Source organism: Notolepis coatsorum (genome assembly GCF_963971535.1).
Source record: "Notolepis coatsorum genome assembly, chromosome: 1".
Lineage (NCBI taxonomy): Eukaryota > Metazoa > Chordata > Actinopteri > Aulopiformes > Paralepididae > Notolepis > Notolepis coatsorum.
This window is the reverse complement of record NC_140165.1, coordinates 6,889,474-6,906,872: the sequence shown is the minus strand read 5'-3', so window position 1 is coordinate 6,906,872 and position 17,399 is coordinate 6,889,474. Positions and strand designations below refer to the sequence as shown.

The window sequence follows — 17,399 nt, the reverse complement described above, 5'->3', positions numbered from 1 at the left end:
GGGTTAACCTTCTGTCGTGTGACAGTGAAAGGGTTAACCGGCTGTTGTGTGGCAGTGAAAGGGTTAACCGTTTTGGTAGTGCGACAGTGAAAGGGTTAACGACCGATGGAGAGAGAACCGTTGCTTACAGTACATGCCGTCATTACTCTCGTCAGTGTGGTGAGAGTTGCTCGTTGTCTTGCAGGCCGTTATCTACGCCATAGCTGGAGTGGACGCGTTGTCCATAAAAAAGGCAGAGGAAAAGTACCTGAAAGGTCCGCCTATAAGCAAAAGGTAAGTTCGTTCTGAGTGGACCTCTCTTCTGCTGAGTGATGTTGATTGTAGGTCTTATTTAGGGTGTGTCCTATTCAGCTCATTGAGTCTCCTAGATGTTAAATGAACCCTGTGTTCCAGAATATTGATGTTGGATTTGTGTTTTATTGCAGAGAAAGAAGAGATTTTGAGAGTAAGTACACGATTTATTTACTATTTGAAGTTACACTATTTTTACTTTTATCATGATTGTGGTGATGATCATTATGCTTATTACTGTTCTGTATTATTATTGCCATTGTTCAGGCACTTCAAAATGGTAGGGCCAAGAATTTGGCTATTTTGGACTTCAAATTTAAATATTTGTGGGGGGGGGGGGGGGGGCTTCATGGGAGAATCATTCAAAATAGAGTACTTGATCTAACAAGCCAGTATGGTATTTCTTGACCAGTATCGGCACATTCTAAATGTGGAATTCTATCACTCTGACTCTACATGAAGGCTATTCCAAAACATGACATTATGATGATGGTTATTTGTTTATTAATTATGGACGTAATAAATAATTTTTTTTTGATGGATCATGATAACAATTTGCTTGCTGTCAAATGTCAGTATAAAACTCTGCACTCAAAATAGTCTTCCTTCTACTTACTTGTAATGCTTAGTTCACTTTGCAGGCTTTGTTTTTTACAATATAAAATATATAAACCAATCAACGTATGTGTGCAACATTCTGGACAGCAGTCTTAGTGAAAATGTAGTCCGTTTTAATCATGAGTTTGGTCCATGTGAAACCAACAGTGTTGTCGTCCTCATAAAGAGTGCTCGTCTTCTACAAGGTAAAGAGGTTCCCCCAAAAAAGTCACAAATTAGACAATCAAGTATTTTGTCCTGGTCCAGATTGGCACAAGCACAGTCCAGTAGGAATGTAGGCACAAGCACAGTCCAGTAGGAATGTAGAAGAGCCTATGATTGGCACAACGCACAGTCCAGTAGGAATGTAGAAGAGCCTATGATTGGCACAACGCACAGTCCAGTAGGAATGTAGAAGAGCCTATGATTGGCACAACGCACAGTCCAGTAGGAATGTAGAAGAGCCTATGATTGGCACAACGCACAGTCCAGTAGGAATGTAGAAGAGCCTATGATTGGCACAACGCACAGTCCAGTAGGAATGTAGAAGAGCCTATGATTGGCACAACGCACAGTCCAGTAGGAATGTAGAACAGCTTATGATTGGCACAACGCACAGTCCAGTAGGAATGTAGAAGAGCCTATGATTGGCACAACGCACAGTCCAGTAGGAATGTAGAACAGCTTATGATTGGCACAACGCACAGTCCAGTAGGAATGTAGAACAGCTTATGATTGGCACAACGCACAGTCCAGTAGGAATGTAGAACAGCTTATGATTGGCACAACGCACAGTCCAGTAGGAATGTAGAAGAGTCTATGATTGGCACAACGCACAGTCCAGTAGGAATGTAGAACAGCCTATGACTCCTTCAGAGAGTTGATGTAGGCGCAGAGTTTGAGGGCGGGCCCCAGTTTGAGGCTCATGGTGCTGACAAGGTGGTCCTCTGTGAGTAAGAGCAAAGCCTGTCCATCGATCTCCTGGGAGCGGAACTCCTCCGCTACCTGCTCACACCCTGGAGAGAGAGAGAGAGAGAGAGAGAGAGAGAGAGAGAGAGAGAGAGAGAGAGAGAGAGAGAGAGAGAGAGAGAGAGAGAGAGAGAGAGAGAGAGAGAGAGAGAGAGAGAATACTTTTTCAGTTATTTGTCAAATTAAAGTGAACTTTTTTCATATGGATGCCTCACACTCATACCAACCAAATTCTTCTCATTTTGAACAGTACAAAGTTAATAATTTACAATAATTTCTGTTATCTGGCTAAATTTGTAATTCTGGGTCTAGAAGTTGATCCAGGGTCCCTTATGTCTGTGCACTGTAGCAATGCATTTATGAAAGAAAGCTTATTACTGTATTCTGATGTATGTTGTCACAACTTCATCTCACCATATTGTATTTACTTAAAGGGATAGGTCTGCATTTTTTTTTTAACCATAGCCATGTTTCTTATTTACCGATGTTGATTGATATAGAGTAATTTCTCCTCATACAGTTGGCTAGTTAGCCACAAGCCAATGCAAAGTCTGTACATGCTGACTGAAATCTCCTTTGTGTGCACTCTGGAGCTCAACTCCATTGACCTTGCATTGGTTTGACCAAAAAAAAACACTAACCTTCTTACCGTCTTATACTATCATGCACTCTTCCTATTTTACTAAATATGTCTCTACTCTCTACTACTATGCACTCAACACTGCAGGATAAAAAGCATCAGCTAAATGACAAAATGTCATTTGTTTGTGGCTAACTAGCCACAGCTAGTATGAAGAACAGCATGGATTGTGCTGAGGAAGGATTCGACCGAACATCATTGGTAAGTAAGGAATAGCAATAGGGTTTCCAACCTAATGTGGTCATTTGTCTGTTGTTTCAGTGGCATTACCTCGTAGAGAGTTGATGTAGGAGTAGACTTGCTCCACGCTCCACTGCGATGGATTGGGGAGGTCTCCCTTCTCCCCGTCAGAGCTGCTGTGTGTTTCAGTCACCCTCTGCTCCTCCTCCTCGCCCTCCCTCTCTCGCCTCCGGAGCCGTGTGATCATGGGGACATGGGGTTCGTCGTCCTCCTCCAACTCCTCCCCGCCCCTCAGTGAGCCTCTCTGGTTCTCCTCCTGGACCAATGAAGAAAAAGAACACGTCTGGTATCATGTGTAAATGAGGGCTTGTTTACCTTGTGATCGACTGAAGCCTAACGGACTCGCATCGCTCCTTGTCTGAATGGTTCAGTTAAGATTCAAAGTAGTACAGTGCAGCCCGGTAAGTTGTTGGACAAAGTTTTTTTTTTTGGGTCACTTGAAATTTTTTTTTTTTTTTTAAAGAAAGTTGTTTTTTTCCCAATGAAGGTAACATTAAATTAATCAGAAATACACTCTATACATTGTTAATGTGGTAAATGACTATTCTAACTGCAAACGTCTGGTTTTTAATGTAATATCTACATGGGTGTATAGAGGCCCATTTCCAGCAACCATCACTCCAGTGTTGGTACATTGTGTTTGCTAATCGTGTTAGAAAGCTAATGGATGATTATAAAAACCTTGAAAACCCTTGTGCAATTACGTTAGCACAGCTGAAAACGGGTTTGCTGGTCTATAAAACTGCCCTTCCTTTGAGCTAGTTGAGTATCTGGAGCATCACATTTGTGAGTTCGATTATACTCTCAAAATGGCCAGAAAAAGAGGACTTTCATATGAAACTCGACAGTCTATTCTTGTTATTAGAAATGAAGGCTATCCCATGTGAGAAATTGCCAAGAAACTGAACATTTCCTACAACGGTGTACTGTGTACTACTCCCTTCAGAGAACAGCACAAACGGGCTCTAATCAGTAGAAAGAGAAGTGGGAGGCCCCAGTGCACAACTAAGCAAGAAGACAAATACATAGTTTTTAGTTTGAGAAATAGACTCCTCACAGGTCCTGAACTGGCAGCTTCATTAACCTCTAATGCCCGTGCAGTCCGGGGCCGGACCGCAAATGACATCGCGTCATAAATCAAGCTCTGCAGACTGTCTTGACATAATTATCGTTCTTTCCCCCCAAACGTATTCAAGAATAAACATAACCATGTCAGAACAGCAGTTATAATGTATATTTTCATCAATACGTTTGTTTACCATACCAATAGGTTAACGTGTTATTAGTGAGATTTTAGTTGAATGATGGAAAATGTAGTAATTTTGAGAACGAGGACATCCAGAGCTTTCAATTTTTCAAAACGACACTTCCCAAAGGCCTCTAGCTATCGGCAAGCAAATTACTTCCTGATAATTTATTTTTTATTTTTTTATTATTATTATGTTGTGGAAAATGTGTATACGAGGGTGGAGGTAGGAAAGGGGTTAGTTTTGACTAGTTTAATATAGGTCAACTAGCAGGGCTCAAAGACACTAGGGCGACAGTCTGGCTGATGTTCTTAAAACAGCCTCAAGATAGCAGATGGACATTTCAGTACATCATATCGTGTGCTCTAATCTTGTGTCTTTTCTCTCTTTCATACATACACAGCACACACACACAGACACAGCACACACACACAGACACACAGACACACACATACACAGCACACACACACAGACACAGCACACACACACAGACACACAGACACACACAGTCACACAGACACACACACACACACACACAGACACACACAGTCGCACAGACATACACACCGACACACACACACACACACACATTCCCTGTGTCACAATACACACATACAATACACACACGTCTGTACACAGACACACACACACACAGACACATACACACAATACACACATACAATACACACACGTCTGTACACAGACGCACACACACACAGACACACACACACATACACACACACACACACACAAACACACACACACACACATCTCACTCTCTCTTCGATGTTCTTAATGTTTTACATCATATCGTGTGTGTACATCATATCTTGTTTATCTCTCTTCGATGTTCTTAATGTTTTTATCTAAATCTATGTTCTTCTTAATGTCTTTATCTCTCTTCATGTTCTTAATGTTTTTATCTCTCTCCGATGTTAAATCTACGTATCATCTTAATGTACGTCATGTCAGATCTGACATGATATGATACGTCATCATATCTGTCATGGGGGGGCAGGACTGAGAGGGGATTTAGGGGACAAGCAGAGGGATTGAGAGTGAGAGTGTTTTTTGTTCAAGCTGTGGTGATCCTCTGCTCGATCCATAGCTTTTGCTGTTAAGAACTTCTTTTCCTAAATAAATTACCTACTTGTTACAATTGGAAATATCGTCTCCTGCTGTGTTAAACAACCATCAGCCACAACAATTACTCTGGATTATATACCACAAAACTGAACTTCATTGGCATATATTTGAGTGCAGTTAGTTTGTCTACCCCATTTTGATCATTTAGCAACCATACGATTTGAAATCGGTTTCAAAATGGCGGAGCTCTGGCAAGAATAAGAAACCTACTTACATACAGTAGATTTCATTCTGTTCTTATGCACGCCTGGTGATACTAAATCCAAATTGAACTCGGCCATTTGAAAGATAAGATTTGGCCCAATCCATAAATGTGCGAATTGGCTATAATAAAGTAATTTATAGGCTTGCTTGCTATTCTATAATATTATTTCAAATAGCATTGGTCCGGATGGGAGAATTCAGTACTGTATCTACAAAACCTTCTGTTTAATCATCTTCCCTTTATTCATTTCCTTAGATGTCTTGTACACGTGATCTCAAGAAGGTACTGAACGAGTTCATTGGCAGTTTTTCATGTCTGGTCATTTTTAGCATGGTGTTATTCACTGTCAAAGATGCAAAGAAAAATCATTCATATTCTCCTTTGTTTCATCACAATTTAAGCAAGCCTAGTAATAGACACAATATTTCTGACACTGGGAATACATTCACTGAGGTCCATAGATGTCCCTAGATACCAAGAACATGCAAATGGACCTTGTAGAAGTGGAGCAATATTCCATTTACATATGTATTTTAGGTGGATTTTCTGAAAATAGGGCTCCGGGCTTAACACATTGGGTGCCAGCAACGAGAAATCTCGTTGTTGGCCGCTATGCGTTGAGTGCCAATGATGAGAAATCGTTATTTAATCGTTATTTCTTTTATTAGCGATATCCATAACATTTTCATCCATCCAGCCTCACGTTATCATTGGGACTGTCTGAGCTCGAAAATGGCAAATACCGCCCCCTATCGTCTCCCGGATGGTATTGCACCCATTGGAATGGACTCAATGGAAATGCATGGGGGGAAAAAACTCTGTATTCCACATTTTACTACTCAGGCATGTAACCTGAGACTATTGCATTCATTGAGGGGACTGGAAACAGCGTGGATTATGTGTTTCTGTATTAGACATAGTTCGCAAATATCCCCGTCCTCTCATTGACTAAAGCGCTGGCACTCAAGCGATAAATAGCGCACCCCCTGCTGGCAATCAAAGTGTTAAGAGGTTAAATTGTACCCGCAAAACGCCAGTGTCAACGTCTACAGTGAAGAGGCGACTGGGATGCTGGCCTTCTAGGCAGAGTGGCAAAGAAAAAGCCATATCTGAGACTGGCCAATAAAAGGAAAAGATTAATATGGGCAAAAGAACAGACATTGGACAGAGGAAGATTGGAAAAAAGTCTTATGGACAGACAAATCGAAGTTTGAGGTGTTTGGATCACAAGAACATTTGTGAGATGCAGAACAAGTGAAAAGATGCTGGAAGAGTGCCTGACGCCATCTGTCAAGCATGGTGGATGTAATGTGATGGTCTGGGGCTGCTTTGGTGCTGGTAAAGTGGGAGATTTGTACAAGATAAAAGGGATTTTGAATAAGGAAGGTATCACTCAATTTTGCAACACCATGCCTGTGGACAGTGCTTGGTTGGAGCCAATTTCCTCCTACAACAGGACAATGACCCAAAGCACACCTCCAAATTATGCAAGAACTATTTAGGGAAGAAGCAGGCAGCTGGTGTTCTGTCTGTAATGGAGTGGCCAGCGCAGTCACCAGATCTCAACCCCATTGAGCTGTTGTGGGAGCAGCTTGACCGTATGGTATGCAAGAAGTTCCCATCAAGCCAATCCAATTTGTGGGAGGTGCTTCAGGAAGCGTGGGGTGAAATCTCTTCAGATTCCCTCAACAAATGAACAGCTAGAATGCCAAAGGTCTGCAATGCTGTAATTGCTGCAAAGGGAGCATTCTTTAACGAAAGCAAAGTTTGAAGGAAAAAACCTTTTCTAACCTTGTCAATGTCTTTTCCAAACAAATTTGATAAATAAGTGAGTTTTCATGGAAACACGAAATTGTCTGACCCCAAACTTTTGAACAGTAGTGTATATATTTGTTAATCCTCAATTAATTCTACAAAGAGCCAAAAGCAGTAGACTTGTACACCATGTACAATACACAGTACTCTCCTAGTGTACCTGATGCAACTCTTCACATTCAAAATAAAAATGTCCCTTTTGTATCAGTTATTGTATATCGGTTATTGTAGATACAATTCTAATAAAAGGTAAAACATGGGGGGGAAAGATCTACATGTTTTCTTAAATTCATAGTTGGATTAAGGAAAATGTACATAAAAACGAAGATTTTGTATCTGCACACACAAGCTATAAGATTAAAGGCTATCGTGGACTTGCCAGTTGTGATTGGAGGATCAAGACTAAAGAGGGCGGGGTTTGAGATGGGGCCATTATGTACTGCAAACAAAGCCTTTTTCTGATTTAAGATTCTATTTCATAGGCATAAAATATGTAATTTTCCCTATTTCCTTTTCTTAAATTGTAAACTAAATGCTGCATTATAGTAACATGTTGTAACCTAATCATCAAATGAAACGATGTTTAGCTGAGACACTCAGGGTAGTTTTATTTTATTAAACTTATCTGAGGAGCCTCGTATTGTGAGTTTCTTAAGTTGAGATGCTGCATCACATCTCTCAGCCAGAGTTCAGCTCGGTGGGGGAGGAGATTTCCAGTGAAGCAGCTTAAAAAAATACTAGGGCTTTCAGTTTATCGCGTTAATTAGATTAATTAATTACACAGCAGATTATCGCGTTATGAAAATTAACTCAAAATGAATTACAAAAAATTCAAATCTTTTTTAATTTTTTTTTTTTTATCTCATTCAAGAACGTAGAATACACATTTACAGACTTTTTTTTTTATATGGTCCATTTGCATGTTCTTGGTATCTGATTCTCGGGACATCTATGGATCTCAGGGAATGTATTCCCAGTGTCAGAAATACTGTGTCTGTTACTAGGCTTGAGTAAATTGTAATGAACCAAATGAGAATATCAATTACATTTCTTTTCTTTGACTGAATAACACTATGCTCAAATTGACCAGACCTGAAAAATCTAAGCAAATTAATAGATGGAAGATGATTAAACAGACGTTTTTGTAGATACAGTACTGAATTCTGCCATCTGGACACATGCAATTTGAAATATGATTATAGAATATCGGGCATAAAATGGTTATGCGATTAATTAATTACAAATCCTGTAATTAAAAAAAATCGCCTGACAGCACTAACAAATACACATGAGAAATATAGAAATGAGTAATGCGGATAAACAAAGTTAGGTTATATTGTGTTATGCAGTGTTGTATTGTATTTACTGCCGTCAAGCGACTCAGGGTTTTTCTTTTTGTACTAAGTAAAAGTACATTATATAAAGTATAATTATACTAAATGATGTTATATCAAGTCAAATTAATGGAAGAACAAATGTAAATGTAAGGGGGTAGGGATCAATTGGCTTAGCTTCCATCTACATGTCAACTAACTTAAGTACATTGCTCTTGACTTTTTGTTTATAATTTCTTTTTCATTATGATTGTTCTGTTTTACGGAGCTTGATATTGTGATTGGAGGAATGTGGAGAATACATGTTACAAAATAAACGTTTTCATTCATTCCACCGTTATTAATCTGCTCTTCACCATTTTGTTCCACTCACTAGCTTGGCAGTTATTTGCCCTTATTGTTCCCTGGTTTATTTGTTTCTGGCTGGAATCTGTTTGGTCCACGTCTATTCTTTTACCAACGGATTTCCAGTTCCGGGTTCGCGTTCTGCGATCTGATTGGCCACTGACGTACGCTAGTTCTGCCCCCCGGTAAGTTATCTACGCCAGTGCCAACTCTGCGGTAAACAGCTATGACTTTAAATTAGGGATGCTCGATATTGGCTTTTTTACCTATACCGATATTGTCCAACTCTTAATTTCCGATACTGATATATGCAGGGTTCCAACCCCCCCCCCCCCCCCCCCCCCCCCAAAAATTGAATAATTTCAGGTAATTAACATTACATATCTCTTGTTCTGGAATTAACAACATTATGCATACTTTTGACAATCAATAAAATCAGAATTTGTTCTTACTTGCTTGTCTGGGTAAATAAAGGTTATAGAAATGTAAAAAAAAAAAAAAATCATTTTAATGCCTATCGGCCGATAATATCGGTAGGCCGATAATATCGGACATCCCTACTTTAAATGCTTTGTCTAATAAACTAGATTAAATATAGCCTATAGCACAGATTTTTACAGCCTAATCTAAAACAGATTTTTTTACACATTGGTTCAAACATGATCACGGAAGCGTGACAACCCTAACATGTCATGTTGTGTCACAACAGAATGAGTAGGTGAGTGTTAGGCCTACAGAAAGTGTAATCTATTGATTGACTTGCATGACTTAGTCAATTCGGTAGAAGAGTCTGGTGGGCGAGATTATGCATGACCAGCCTGTGATCTAAAGAGCATATTACCTACATAGTTTTTAGGCTATTCTTATGCCATGCTCACTCCGGCGTTAGAAGGTAGCCTAATAACTGGCATGTTTCAACACCTGTCGTCTGATGTGGCTGCCGTTCGCGCAATAATGAGGTCGTGTTTTGAACATTTGAGCAGGCTGTTAGTAGAGTTGTGTGGAATCACGTTAATAGAGAGATGAAAACAATACGTTATTTTGATTGATATGAATTGGATAATGCAGGCGTGAGCAGGTGAACCCGGAACTGGAAATCCGTTGGTAAAAGAACAAGACGCGTTTGGTCCCTGCCACCTTAATGCCTTTCACAGCTTCACTCCATTTATTAATTGGCCTAAGCCCTAAGGGTTCAATAAATCAAGAGGAGAGGGGAAATTGGGCAGCCCCGTCTTGGTCCTCTCTTCAAAACAAAACATCCAGAAAGTTCCTCGTCACTTTCACACCTCTTTGGTCCGCTTTAAAATAGGGATGTTCGATATTGGCTTTTTTTTTTACCGATATCCGATATACCGATATTGTCCAACTCTTAATTTCCGATACCGATATCAACCGATACCGATATGCGGGGTTTCCCCCCCCAAAAAACGGAATAATTTTAGGTAATTACCATTACATATCTCTTGTCATGGAATTAACACAACATTATGCATACTTGACAATAAATAAAATAAGATGTTCTTGCTTGCCTGGGTAAATAAAGGTTAAAAAGATTTTTTTTAAACAGATACCGATAATTTCCGACATTACATTTTAATGCCAATATCGGTAGGCCGATAATATCAGACATCCCTACTTTAAAATCTATAACAAACTGATTAAACAAACACCTTGCATGCATGATTCAGGTCACAGTAGTCTAGACAGTGCCGCATAATTAAATACGGACAGTGAATTGGAAAACCTATTGTATTTCATAACATTTGTGCACATTCTTTTGTACATTTTATTTCAAACCTTTATCTATACTCTAAAGGCAACTGAGGTTTCCCTAATTTACAGTCACGTCGGGTGTACATACAGAAAATATATAATCTCTTATCTTGTGATGCAGCTGGATTCGGGAGATCATAAGATTATGTATAACAAACCACCTGGCACATCAGATTATATTATCTCCCGTTTACCAAAACGTTTTTGATTAAGTTGTAGTGACATGAATGAAATCGGGCTTTGTATGTGTTGCCAGATTAAATTGAGAGTCTTATACACTACATTTAATAATTCCTGCACATCCTGGGTTGTAAACGTACATCTACAAAAATGAAAGAAATATTCCTGAAAAATGTAAGCCCCTTTTTCACAGCCCACTAATGTCGGCAGGTATGGGATGGGATTCAAAACGATGTCCAATAAAAGGCTGACCCGTGCGATCACATGGCTTTGTTTAGAAGGTTTGGTGTGCGGCTCGACAATGTGCAGTGTGAATGCCAACTGTGGGGTGGTGCAGTCTGACCTGTCTGAGGAGGAGTTTTCTGGACGGTGGTCGACCCCTCCTGCCCACGGGTCTGTGGGCCCCGCGACCCTGTGCTCTGTCTGCCCGCAACATGCTGAGACGCTTGGTGCAGCTCACATTGAACCTGATCAGAGGGGAGGGGGGAGATTTGTTCTTCACATTTGACCCACTCACTCACATTCACACACCGACAGCAGAGGCAACCATTCAAGCTGCCAGTTAGGGGTAACAGCACGCGTCTTGCTCAAGGACACTTCGACACGCTGCCCGGGAGGAGAGGGAATCGAACCCGGGAACCTCTGGATTACCAGACGACTGCTCTCCCTCCTGATCCACTGTCGCCCCACTGATCTTGGAGCGGCAGGGTAGCTTGGTGGTTGGAGAGACTGACCGGGAAGGTGACACGTTCGATCCCCCCGTGACACCCAATGTACCCATGATCCCGACTGGAAGTGTCCTTGAGAAATGCTCCCTTCCTGCTCCAGGGGTGCCGTAAAATGGCAGACTCTGTGCTTCTGACCCATCAGGTGAAATAGATGCATAATTCTCGGGGGGGGGGGGGGGGGGGGGTGTCCTTGCCCCCCAAGGGGATTATAAAAGCACTACAAATAAAAACCTTCATCAAACCACAATAAAAACCTTTGATTTGATTTGAAATCTTTATTTGGAACATGTAAATGAATAAACAAAATAAATAACTAAACAAAATCAAAACATAACTCAAACAAAATAACAAAAAAAAAGCAAAACATAACTCAATTTACATGTTTGAAAAGGAGTAGGAAGACGTATACACTTATTTAATCCTACCCCTTTTCCACTACTCAAATGAGTACTATTTTAAAACATTAAAAAAAAAAATTATACTATACTATACTATGCAAAACAAAAAAACAAACTATATATGTAAAACATGAAAGAAATCAAATAAAAATGTAAACACCCGTGAATATCAAGTCCCTTCCTCATCCCTGTACCTCGTGAACATCATTTCCTTATACATCAGTTTGAATTGTCTCATGTTTGGACATATATGAATATGTTTGTGTGATAACCTGCAATGTGAACTATCCTTATGGCCCTTTTTTGGAGTATAAAAAGTGGTTGTGAATGAATGAATGAATGAAAACTTTATTAACAGATTGCAGAATGGGTACAGTGCAGTACAGCTCAATACATACAATTGTTAAGGGGATGCAGACCAGAGAAAGACTTTCGACTTGTTTACACCAGGGTCCCCCATTTCCAATTCATCGTAACATATATGACATACAGATAGACAGTACTGCTACATCTATACATTTATGACATACCAGATTTGCAATTACAGTACTGTTTGTGATACAAAAAGAGTCCAGAAAGAAAAGAGTATATACATTAGGCGTAGAAACTGTACATTGGATTGGGTAGGTGGGGGTGGGACTGTACATTGGAGGTGGTTGGGGGGGGGGGGGGGGGGGTATAATTCTATAATTATAGAATTATAAGTGTTTCCCCAGACTTCAGCACAGTAATTTAGTTCAAGTTTCAAGTTTCTTTAATAGTTGTCATACACAGTGGTGCAGTGGCAAATTGACAGTAGGTCAAACGCTCCACGCGCGTGCATGCACAGTTTTTTTTGGCTGCTCTCGTCCTGCAGCTGGATACTATTGCCTCACAGCGCGGCCGTCAGCGCGCGGCCCAGAGAGCGCCGCTGGCTCTGCGGCTCTGCAGCTGCATGCTTCTCCGGGAGTCCGGTTGGATAATGCCATGTAAAAAGCGATTGCGCGTACTTCAGCCTCAGTGACCGAGGTATAACGCCGTTATACCGAGTTATACCAGCACTGCACCACTGGTCATACAGAAGTACAGAATACTTTTATACAAAATGCTTCTTACTGTTACGCTCCAGAGACTGTGCAAGACAAGATAAGTATGAAATAAAATAACATAGTATAGCATGTAAATTAGAGTAAAAAAAAATGAGGTCACAGTGTTCAGTATAGACATATGTACAATGTTCGATGCAGAATAGACGTAACTGAGTTACCATATAATATACAATACTGTGTAGTGTACTAATATACAATACTATATAGTGCAAGGCAGAAATAGGATGAGGTGCAATTTAGGTACGATTTACAGTAGGTGTACGAGTTGTAGTGCAAATCCTTTATCAATAAATATAAAGTGTGTTTGTGTGATCTAAAGTGTGGAGAGTGGGTGCTGCAGTGTGTTGTTTGTTTAAGTGAGTGTGTGGGTGTGTGTGCTGTGTGCATTTGATGGTTGTTGCATAGTGTTTATTGTTCGTTTAGCAGCCTGATGGCCTGGGGATAGAAGCTTCTTCTGAGTCTTTCTGTGCTCGCCTTAAGACTCCGGTATCGCTTGCCTGACCGCAGCAGTTCAAAGAGGCAGTTGTTCGGGTGGCTCGAGTCCTTAATAATTCTCTTAGCCTTCCCCTTGCACCGCTTGTTGTAAATGTTCTGGAGGGTGGGAAGCCCCCCTCCAATTGTGCGTTCGGCTGAACGTGTCACTCTTTGTACTTTGTAGTCTGCTACGGTCTTGTGCAGTGCTATTCCCAAACCAGGAGGTGATGTTGCCAGTCAGGATGCTCTCTATTGTACATGAGTAGAAGTTCCTAAGGATCTTCTGACTGACTTGGAACTTCCTTAGGCGCCTGAGGAAGTAGAGGCGTTGTCGTGCCTTCTTCACAACACTGTCAATGTGTGTGGTCCATGTCAAATCCTCGGATATGTGGGCTCCGAGGTACTTGAAACTGTTCACTCTCTCTCTTAAATATGGTAAAACTAGTGAACAGTAGAGAATGTAGAGTGATTTTCTATCCAGAATGTGCTTTACTTTACTCATGACTGAAAGGCTTCTTGACAGTTGTCTTATGTCCTATCGTGATTGTTGATCATGACATTGACCAATAAATTATGCGAGTGTAATCTAGAAATGTGATACCAATCATCCAGTCCTGAATGAGGACAGTTGGCAGAGTATTTGCCAGTGGAGCAGTCCACTGATAGACAACATCTGGAGCTCCAAAGCCCCCATGCCTTTGATGGCATCGTGGGCAGAGGAAGGGCACCTGGGAGTGATTAGACATGTAAAGGTTCTCTTAGCGACACAAGTGACTATGGGATCCAGATGTTGTGTTCCAGGAAAAACACTCTTATTGTGCATGAAGATAAATAAATACATAAAATAAACATAAGTGTGTGTTTTGTAACAAGCAATGGAACTATAAAGCATTGCATGTAATTCAAGGGAAGGGTCAGGGGTCAAACTTGGACAGTCAATGAAAATGATGATCCACCACTATTGAATTTTTTTTTCTTTTCTTTTTTCTCAAAGATTAACTGCACAGGTCAAAGTAAAGATTTTACTCATTGGTGTAAATTATTGCAGTGCCTGTTTGGAATGTGTGCCTGTTCATAAAGGGCTGATTGCTTGGCTACCAGTATTGCCGCTTGCAGCGTTGTCAGGCATGCCCGTTTGGAGTGTGTGGCCATTTGGAATGGATTGATTGGCCCTCGGAAGTGCTTCTTGCAGCGTTGTGGAGACCTGTGGTCTGACTGCTTGCAGCGTTGTGGAGACCCGTGGTATGACTGCTTGCAGCATTGTGGAGACCCGTGGTATGACTGCTTGCAGCGTTGTGGAGACCCGTGGTATGACTGCTTGCAGCATTGTGGAGACCCGTGGTATGACTGCTTGCAGCGTTGTGGAGACCCGTGGTATGACTGCTTGCAGCGTTGTGGAGACCCGTGGTATGACTGCTTGCAGCGTTGTGGAGACCTGTGGTATGACTGCTTGCAGCGTTGTGGAGACCCGTGGTATGGCTGCTTGACCTGTGGTATGGCTGCTTGACCTGTGGTATGGCTGCTTGACCTGTGGTATGGCTGCTTGACCTGTGGTATGGCTGCTTGACCTGTGGTATGGCTGCTTGACCTGTGGTATGGCTGCTTGACCCGTGGTATGGCTGCTTGACCCGTGGTATGGCTGCTTGACCTGTGGGATGGCTGCTTGACCTGTGGTATGGCTGCTTGACCCGTGGAATGGCTGCTTGACCCGTGGTATGGCTGCTTGACCCGTGGAATGGCTGCTTGACCTGTGGTATGGCTGCTTGACCCGTGGAATGGCTGCTTGACCTGTGGTATGGCTGCTCGTAGTGTTCAAGAACACTGCACTCCCCTGGGTCCTCAGCAATACAACCACCAAGTGTGAAGTTCGAGATATGTGTAAAAGTTGTTGTAGTGTCACCGTCAACACTACCCCATATCATCCTCAGACTGATGTTTTCAGAGGTTAAACCAAACCATCATCAAACGGCTGAGCCACAGAGTGTCATTGCCTATGTTCTCCATGTGGGGGAGAAACTGGAGAAAATGGCTGCACTGGCTCAGCAGAATGTGATGGAGGAACCAAAAGTTTTTCCCTACTCAGTTGTAGTGGAGTGAGGGGGCAGCATGCTTTCAAGGACCTCTAGGATGCGCCGAGTAAGAACTCTGTTCTGTGTAGTCCTGACTTGACTATCCTAAGACTAAAGACTTCCTGTTGCCGTCCAACCTCACTGTAGTGGGAAAATAGGGACGTAAATCGATGATGATGATGTTGCAAACTGGTGCCTCAGAGCGAGGTTTGAGAGCTGTGCTTTTGCAGGGAGAGTCCAAGGATCGTCACACCAGTGGCTTACATCAGCAGGAAGTTGTTCCCAGGGGAGACTCGTTATTCCACTGTGGAGGGAGAATGCCTGGCAGCGGAATGGGCCCTGGACACCCTCGGGTATTCCCTTCTAGGAAGAGAGTTCATCCTGGAAACCGACGGAAGGGATGAAAGATGCTGACGGCCGCATCACCTGCTGGTAGGTACCCGGCGGTGCAGCCGTATCACCTCACCGTCCAGCACATTCCAGGAAGAGGCAACGCCACAGACGACTTTTTAATCACACTCTCACGGTGTGATACCAGAAGGAGGAGGAGAGTGTGTGGCGGTTGCAACTACCAGCCAACCAGGTATCAAGAAGGTGATATTTTCCCACTTCCTTTGTTAACACCAAGGAAACTATAAAAGAAGGAAGGGTTATCACGTCACCGTGTAGAGCGTGAACACACATTGGTTTCAAGTGTGGAAACTTTCAGTTTTTACGCCATTTGCTATTTCTACAACAGGCTTCAATAGAACTGGCACCAAAGTCCGACACCAAGCAGAGCATAGAGCGTGTTCTGACGCGATGACCCATCCTTCTTTTATAGTGTCCTTGGTTAACACCAGGATACAAGACGACAAACACTTTTCTAGGCCCACTTTATTTTTCTGGATTGGGTGAAAAACAATCGAGTTAGATTCAGTCAGATGTTAATATGAAGTGCTATATAAACAACTTCCCTGTCAGTGTCTTGTAGCCAAACATCCTCCTGGCAAACTGGCAAAGACTTGAGCTGCTGCATCACACCAGCCTAAGTAGATGGGGCCGGGTGATCGGACTGTGCCATTCTGCTACAGCCAGAGGGGTGTTCTCAGGAGCTGCTTCATCTACGCCACACCTTTTTAAAAAGGGGAGGAATGTCTTCTCTCCCCTGCCATTTACTATGGATTGGCCAGCATAGAAGAGATAGAGGAAGTGTCTCTTGGTCAGAGGAGCTCACGGTTACTTTAACCATGTTTTGTTCCGTTTAGTTTATCTATATTTAGACGCTAGTGCAGTTCTCCAGAATTTATATGCAGTTATACTTTCCCCCCCACTTTTGCTAGATTTTATTACCCATCTTAAATTGTGTAAATACTTGGGTGAATAAAACACTTTTCCACCTTCACCTGCTCTCCCAGTTGTATTCTTACCCTGGTCCTTCACACAAGTGTAGACTACCATCATCGATAGCCACGTGTGCTGTATACTGGGATGTAGCTGGTGAGCTTCTTACCTTCTGACGGAGGTCATAGAGCAGAAGCGTTTGGAGCCGAGGAAGGTGTGAGCGTAACCCATCTTCCCACAGAACTCACACTCCAGCATGTCTGCAACATTAGAGGCCCAGCTGTTATACACGCACAAACACAGACATTCGGCATTCGTGACACGCACAAACACACACACACACACACACACACACACACACACACACACACACACACACACACACACACACACACACACACACACACACACACACACACACACACACACACACACACACACACACACACACACACAGACACGTTGTGATCGCTATGAAAAAACATCTGATTAACCCAATACTGGTAAAATAGAGTCCTTACCTCACATCAGATGTTC

General features: G+C 42.0%; 1 protein-coding gene across 1 annotated transcript; it reads right to left on the bottom strand.

The window, feature by feature from the left end:
- Nucleotides 1–1,564: 1,564 nt before the first annotated feature.
- LOC311242586 (polyhomeotic-like protein 3) lies at nucleotides 1,565–17,120 on the bottom strand (the record flags this gene model as incomplete). The annotated part of the gene is made up of 4 exons (XM_084331566.1): nucleotides 1,565–1,904; nucleotides 2,768–2,993; nucleotides 11,126–11,249; nucleotides 17,032–17,120. The coding sequence occupies 4 exons, from the start codon at nucleotides 17,118–17,120 to the stop codon at nucleotides 1,750–1,752; spliced, it is 594 nt and encodes a 197-aa protein (XP_084187692.1). The 3' UTR covers nucleotides 1,565–1,749.
- Nucleotides 17,121–17,399: the final 279 nt, after the last annotated feature.